We start from the raw sequence: 7890 nt of genomic DNA on the forward strand, positions 1-7890 counted from the left end.
GACAGTGGGGACTTGTGTACATAGAACCTTTGCTAGCTATTAGCATGTTAGCAATGACATCTTATTAAGATTCTTCCAAAATTAAGCCAAGTAGCTACACAACAGTCAGGACTTTATGTACAGAGCTATTAGCTCTGTACATAAGCTATTAGCTATTAGCTAATAGCTTATTAGTTAGCTATTAGCTATTATTATGCTATTATTAAGCTATTAGCATGTTAGCATTTACATTTTGTTTAGATTTTCCCATAATTAAACTGACAGTCAGGACTTTATGTAAATTGAAGCAATGCTAGCTCTTAGCATGCTATCTATTAGCATTAGAGTTCATGTACATTGCTGGCTAGTTGTATGCTAGCTATTAGCATGTTAACATTGACATTTTTGGGGGGGATTCCCCCAAAGTTAAAATAAGTGACTTTATGTACATTGCTAGCTAGTAGTATGCTAGCTATTAGCATTGACATTTTTTTGGAATTACCCCAAAATGAAAATAAGTGACTTTATGTACATTGCTGGTGAGTGGTATGCTAGCTATTAGCATGTTAGCAGTATGCTAGCTATTAGCATGTTAGCATTGACACTTTTTTGGGATTCCCCCAAAATTAAAATAAGTGACTTCATGTACATTGCTGGCTAGTAGTATGCTAGCTATTAGCATGTTAGCATTGACACAAAGTCATGTTTTAGTGTGCGCTGAAGCAGCACCAGGATTACCTTTCCAGTTACTGACAGACACACAGGAAGGGCGGCCGGGCTCCTCCGCCTCCACAGGAAGGAGTCCGCAATCCACGGGAAGCCGCCCGCTTATCAGCGACACCCGGCAGCTGTCCTGCACTTCGCGGCAGAAGCTTCGACAGGGCAGGCGCAGGGGTGCGCTGGCGTTGGAGGGGCACCCGGGCGCCAGCAGGAGGCACACAAACCACTCCGCGCTGTGGTGACACCCCGCCGTGGTCAGACGCCGCCACTCCTGCAGGGCCGCCGTCACCCGCTCCACGGACGAGTGGTTGAAAAAGTTGGGGATCGTGAAAAACCGTGGGCGCTTTCTGGAGCACATGGGCCAATCAGAGGGCACGGGGAGGCAACGGGGGTGAGGGGGAGCATCCCGAGTCCCATTCTTGGCGTCCGTTACGTTGCTCGGCTGGATGTCGGACCCCGATCCTGATCCGGACGAATCCCCTTCCCACGCCCCGGACCCTTCCTCAACCGCCCCTGTTCTGACCCCTTCATTATCACCCGTCGTGTTAGGGTTCGCGCCCTCCATCTTCAGCGATCCATTAGTAGTCCCGGGGGCGGCGGTCGTGTCCCACGTGTCCACCAACTTACGGATTCCGGTGGCGACGTTGAGAATCTCTTCTCCAACCCCTGACAAGTTATCATCCTCCTCTTCCACTCTCTTGGTGCCATTGGGCGTTGGTGTGGCACCCGTCGGGGCTTCACTTGTGGGCTCTGGTCCGGAGAACCAAAACCAGGCTTCCGAGCCTCCGAGACAGAGAACCAGGAGCAGGAACCAGGTCTGGATGCTCAACATCCTGCGATTGAGAAGATCCCAGTCTACGGTGGTTAAAGTCCGGCAGATCTTTCCTATGGAAGTGAACGCCCCCCTTGTGAGGACGCACTAAACATGGACAGATCGGGGACGGGTACCGGGAGGTTGGCTTTGAGGACACTCAGATTGAAAACCCCTCCTCTTCATCCCTCGTCAGTGAGATGAATCCACTTTAAAACGGATATGGAAGTGAGTGATGAATGGAACGTGAGGCCCCGGGGATGGTGGGCTGGGGGTGAGTAAGAGAGGGGGGCGGGTGTCTCGTGATCCGCTCCCTCCCTTGCGAGCGTTACCTCATTGCAGAAACCCCCCAGAACTGCTTCCACGTCCATGTTCTCACAGTAGAAACGATAAGCGTGGAGGGAACCCCCTAACCTCCATCCCCCAGAGGCACCCCCCCTTCGTGCCCCCATTAAGCTGCCTCATGTGTCGAGTGAGGACATCCAGCTGTTCCACATTCCGGCCTTCACACCCCCCAGTCGGATAACTTACTAATATGACAATACGGCATATTCTTCTGTCATGATTGGCACATGTTGGGACTTGTTGGCTGGTTAAGCCCCGCCTTCCTGTGCTGTCATTGGCTGGCTTTTCAGCAACTGCTGGCGCATCATTGGATGAAATAGATTAGCTTGATTTGGAACCTGTTTTTTCATCTCATTCTTCCTAAGGCGGTATTATTTAGGAATATTTAAATTGGAAAAATTTTAGAAAATCACCCAAAATTGGTAATAATTTATAAATCGATGAAAATAAAACACATATTAGAAAAAAATTAAAAATACTGTATTTTGAAATATTTTTTAAATTTTACATCTCATTCACCCCAATTCTATAATATTTTATAAATTAGAAAACCTATAAAGAAATATAAAAAATAACCAAAAATTTTAATTCCTTACTTTTAATTTTTATTATTTCCTCCCAAATTTGGCCCCCCCCACCGAAAACGCATCTCATTCACGTTAAGTCTGTCATGACTTATAAAAGGATAATAAATAAAATAATATTGTGATAAAGGATAATAAAGGAAATATCTCAAAATAGGAAAGATATCAAATTATTGTTTATAATTATTATTTTTTCCTTTTATTTTTATTATTATTTTATATTATTATATTGTAATTTTATTTTATTTTTATAAATTAAAATTATTTTATTTTTATAAAATAAAACTTTATTTTTATAAATTAAAACTATTTTATTTTTATAAATATTTTTTTTTTATAAATTAAAATTATTTTTAGAAAATAAAATAATTTGTTTTATTATTTTTTTAAGTTGGCCACAATCTATAAATACATGATAAAAAAACTAAACATTTGTTAAAATTAGAGAAATAATTTTTCTAAATAATGTCAATACTACGGATGTCCGATATCAGCATAAAATTGATATCGGAAATTGAAAGTTGGACCATATCGGCATATCATTTTTTGGCAAAAAATCCAGTATCGGACATCCTTAGTAAATAAAAATAGTCATATAAAAAAAAAATGATTGTCTCATTCATGTGATAATAAAGGTAAACTGTTGGTAGGGTGGTCCTTGAACGCACCATTGCTGCTGTGCGACGCAACAGTGAAACCTGCAGGCCGTGACTCCCATTCCATCTGTTCAGTGAGCGCGACCCCCGCCAGAGGCGGAGCCCTTACGGCGCGTATATAAATGACCTCACGCGTATGTACAGCTTCCTATACGACATTCCAGGAGAGCTTCTCATCCCGCAGCTGCACACCGAACTCCAGCGGGAATCCGAGCTGGAAGTTATATAGTTTAGTTCAAACTTCCCACATGAAAATGAAGATTTATTTCCGGCCTGTAGACTCGAACGGCCACTGTGCTGTGGAAGTGAGAATAACATCTCACATCTTCACGTTGAGTGGGGGAAGGTCACCTGGGGGACATTTATCCTAGCGTGGGTGCGCCCACTGCTGCTATAAAGTGGAAAAGTCTGACGCCAGCACGCATTCAATCCCAAATATGGATGTTGAATAAACCATAAATCTCATAAAAAGTCATTTTGGGAACATACCGACTCTTGTCGACACGGTGAGAGCCTCCACTCTGATACTTTTTCATTGCTTTTTTTCGTTTCTGGTCAGTAGGACCAAACGTATGTACAACTCAGTTCTAGTATGGTTGGTCAAAATAGCCGGTACACCCTGGACTGGTGGCTAGCCAATCACAGCGCACATATAGACAAACAACCATTCACACTCACATTCATGTTTTTGGAATGTGGGAGGAAACCGGAGTACCCGGAGAAAACCCACGCATGCACGGGGAGAACATGCAAACTCCACACAAGAGACGGCATCGAACTAGGGTCTCCTAGCTGTGTGGCCTGCATGCTAACCATGCAAAAAATATTAAATATAATATTAGTTCCTGAGGTTTTTTTTTTTTTTTGACCTTTTGGAACAAATTCATAACAAAGTGCTGTACAGTAATCCCTCACTTATCACTGTTAATTATCTCCAGATGTTCCGCCAAATAAGATTCCTTATTTAGAAGTGGAATATTTTAGTAATTTGAGTATAAAAAAACTGTTTATGACCTTTTAAATATGAAGTGAAAGAAAAAGGATGGAAATGGGGGGAAAAAAGGCGGTAAAATAAATCCAAATATATCCATACATCCCTCTTTGTATCGGAGAACGGTGCAGCGGTGCGTTCAATGACCGTAAACAAAGTAGGACAAATCAGAGCTTGCATTAAACATTCAAAAACGGTGGGATTTCTAATGAATAGTTGCGTACAGTATTGTAATAAAATAATATTTACTGTATTTTAATGCGTTTTAAAAGAGAAATGAAATGATTATTGAATTTGATGAAATATTTTATGACTATTGACTTTTGTTTTAGGTGTTTTCATTTGTACATTTCATGAAGGAAAGGTGCATTTAGGTGCATCCTTTCTGGATGTTCCTAATTAGGTTTTTTTACTCACAAACATTTAGAATTTAAAACCCGTATCATAAGTATTTTTTTTTATTTTGAGCTGACAAACAAAAACATGTTTGTGTCAGAGTGAGAGGTCTCACTCTCTCACATTTTGTATTTGTTGAAATTTGTGGGCGAGTTTAAGAACTAATATGCTAAGAATAAAAAAAAATAGTTATACAAAAATATACTTGCTGACTGTATTATTTTATATCCTTTTACATAAAATTTTACGTAATTATCGTTGTAGTTGCACATCAAATTGTTTACCACAAAGATATTTCCCCTACTTATTATCGATAAAAACTTATTTCCATCTGCGATTAATTGCAATTAATTCTGAGTTAACTGTAAACAAATGTGATTAATCACAATCAAATATTTTAATCTATTAACAGTCCTAGTATTTATATTATATTATGCATGTAATTGGGAAATTGTTATATTTGTTATATATATTTATTATGTAGAAACTGGAAGGAAATAATTGTATAAATATGGATAGTATGTACTCTAAATTAAAACGTTTTAATTCTAATTAAAATAAAAAAAATAATAATATTTTTTAAATATTTTTTAAATAGTATTTAAAATAATAAAATCATGTATATTTTAAATTCAGCTTTACAGACTTTTAAAAATTTAATATTTTTTATAAATTTAATATTTTCAAAAATTTTGAAAATATAAAATTTTAAAAAGATTTTACATTTTCAAAATTTTTAAAAGTCTGTAAAACTGGTTTCAATGGTTTTTTAAATCATTGAAACCATTTTTAATTTTATTAATATTTCTAGATTTACATGGTTCTAAATCATGACTATTTTTAATTCAGTTTTACAGACTTTAAAAAATTTAATATTTTTCATAAATTTAATATTTTCAAAAATTTTGAAAATATAAAATTTTAAAAAGATTTAAAATTTTCTACATTTTTAAAAGTCTGTAAAACTGGTTTCAATGGTTTTTTAAATCATTGAAACCATTTTTAATTTTATTAATATTTCTAGATTTACATGGTTCTAAATCATGAATATTTTTAATTCAGTTTTACAGACTTTAAAAAATTTAATATTGTTTATAAATTTAATATTTTCAAAAACTTTGAAAATATAAAATTTTAAAAAGATTTAAAATTTTCTACATTTTTAAAAGTCTGTAAAACTGGTTTCAATGTTTTTTTAAATCATTGAAACCATTTTTAAGTTTATTAATATTTCTAGATTTACATGGTTCTAAATCATGAATATTTTTAATTCAGTTTTACAGACTTTAAAAAATTTAATATTTTTTAAAAATTTAATATTTTCAAAAATTTTGAAAATATAAAATTTTAAAAAGATTTTACATTTTCAAAATTTTTAAAAGTCTGTAAAACTGGTTTCAATGTTTTTTAAATCATTGAAACCATTTTTAATTTTATTAATATTTATAGATTTACATGGTTCTAAATCATGTATATTTCGAATTCAGTTTTACAAAAAAATTTAATATTTTTTAAAATTTTAATATTTTCAAAATTTTTTAAAATATTTAATATTTACAAATAATTTTAAAAGTCTAAAACTGAATAATATACATGATTTAGAATCATGTAAATCCAGAAATAATACAATTAAAAATGGTTTCAATTATTAAAAAAACAATGAAATCATAGCATATACTTCTAATAGGACACGTTCCTCATCTGTTGACCTTCTGAGCCAAGAACTTGCCTCATCCTTTCAAGCTCCCACATGTCCCAGAATGCCTTTCAAACACAATCTAAACATGCACTGCGTGTGTGTGTGTGTGTGTGTGTGTGTGTGTGTGTGTGGTACACACAAGCCCCCGAGAAGGGAAAATCTGAGCAAGAACCGCAGATCCCAACCTGCAAAAGCCACCATGCACCTTCCAGCTGTATGGGATGTTGGAGTGGAATCCTAAGTGATGAGCTACACAACATCTGGAACAAGAACACACATGTGTGCGCACACACACACACAGACACACACAAAGGGTCCAAAAGGGCTCAGGGATTGCATGCAAAAAATGCATACAAGATTAAGTGGAATTAGTGTATGGACCATACAATTCAATGGTAAAGTATGCCCCCCCCCAAACACCCCCACACTGAAAACTCCTGTAAAGTTATAAGAGTAACTTTATGAATATATAATTTACCTGTGTACTGGCCGTACATCTGTTCGACCTCCAGCAGCAGCAGAAAGAAGAAGATGGAGGTCTGCAGGGTCAACCACCTGCTGCGTCCACACATTTTGGCACAGCTTCTTCTCAGAGATGGAGAGAAAAAAAAAAACAAGTGAAAAAAGGAGGATATCCTGTCACAAACCCGGAAGAGGACGTGTGATCATCCCCAAGCCCTGACAGTTGGACGGCTTCTGGGGAGAAATAAATCACAGCCAGAGAGACAGGGAAGTTTCTTTTGAACCTGTGTTGGGAATGTGCGCCGCAAGGTGGAGCCATTCAGAAACTTCCTTTGCGGGGTTTTTCAAAGCAAAGTCGCACTAGCGACAAGCTAGTTGATGATGAGGTCCACACGTCGTGTTCGACGCATAAAAGCTGAATTTTACAGGAACGGAAACGTTAAAATTGTTAACAGGAAGCTGAAAAGTGGAGAAAGTAACCCAAAACAATCATGGATTTAAGCCACAAAAAACCCCGACGCCTTTATTCTGAAAACCGTTGACGTCGTCTTCACGTGCGGCCGGAAGCCTCCTCCTCCTCCAGGCAGGTAGGGTGGGCAATACTGCTCTTTTTTGTGTCGATTCGATACCAGGTAACCACAAGGCCAGATTTATCGACACTGATACTTTTATTTAATCATGTATTACACAAAGATTAAAATTAGTTGGTTATACATTTATTTCCCCAAAATAATTTTAATTACTCATGTTAATATCGTTAGCATATAATATAAAATAATTCAAATTAAATATAAATAGGTTTGTTTTTAATATTTTAATATTGAATAACTTGCATATAATTGTAATTCGCAAATGTAAACACAAATATTACATTAAAAATATATTTAATATTTATTTTAGAAACTAGCAAAAAAATAATTAGGGTAATTAAAATTAAATAATAGTAAAAATAAAAATTAGATATTACAACTATAAAAAATATTTCAGCAAATACATTAAATTAAAATACATTTTATATTCTTTTAAAATTTATTATACTATTTAAAAAATTCCAAACAAATATAAATATTTCAGCTAATACATTAAATTAAAATAAAATTTTATATTATTTTAAAATTGATTAAAATACTGTTTAGAAAATTCCAAACAAATATAAAAAATATTTCAGCAAATACATTAAATTAAAATACATTTTATATTCTTTTAAAATTGATTATTATACTGTTTAGAAAATTCCAAACAAATAT

General features: G+C 35.4%; 1 protein-coding gene across 3 annotated transcripts in view; it reads right to left on the reverse strand.

Annotated features, from left to right (window-relative positions):
* The window catches only part of LOC131104485 (collagen alpha-1(XVIII) chain-like), a 33482-nt gene extending 26248 nt beyond the window's left edge, over positions 1–7234 (reverse strand). Inside the window, exon 1 of one of the 3 annotated variants that reach the window (XM_078796566.1) lies at positions 718–1898. In XM_078796566.1, coding sequence (XP_078652692.1) covers positions 718–1531 — 814 coding nt within the window. In that variant the 5' untranslated portion in view covers positions 1532–1898. Of the gene's footprint in view, positions 1–717; positions 1899–6659 lie in introns of those variants that run through there. The other 2 variants (XM_058051714.2, XM_078796567.1) reach the window with 2 other exon arrangements.
* Between the last annotated feature and the right edge of the window lie 656 nt (positions 7235–7890).

The sequence above is a fragment of the Doryrhamphus excisus genome, linkage group LG15, assembly GCF_037039965.1.
Source record: "Doryrhamphus excisus strain RoL-2023G ecotype Guam linkage group LG15, RoL_Dexc_Guam_v1.1, whole genome shotgun sequence".
Classification (NCBI taxonomy): Eukaryota; Metazoa; Chordata; class Actinopteri; order Syngnathiformes; family Syngnathidae; genus Doryrhamphus; species Doryrhamphus excisus.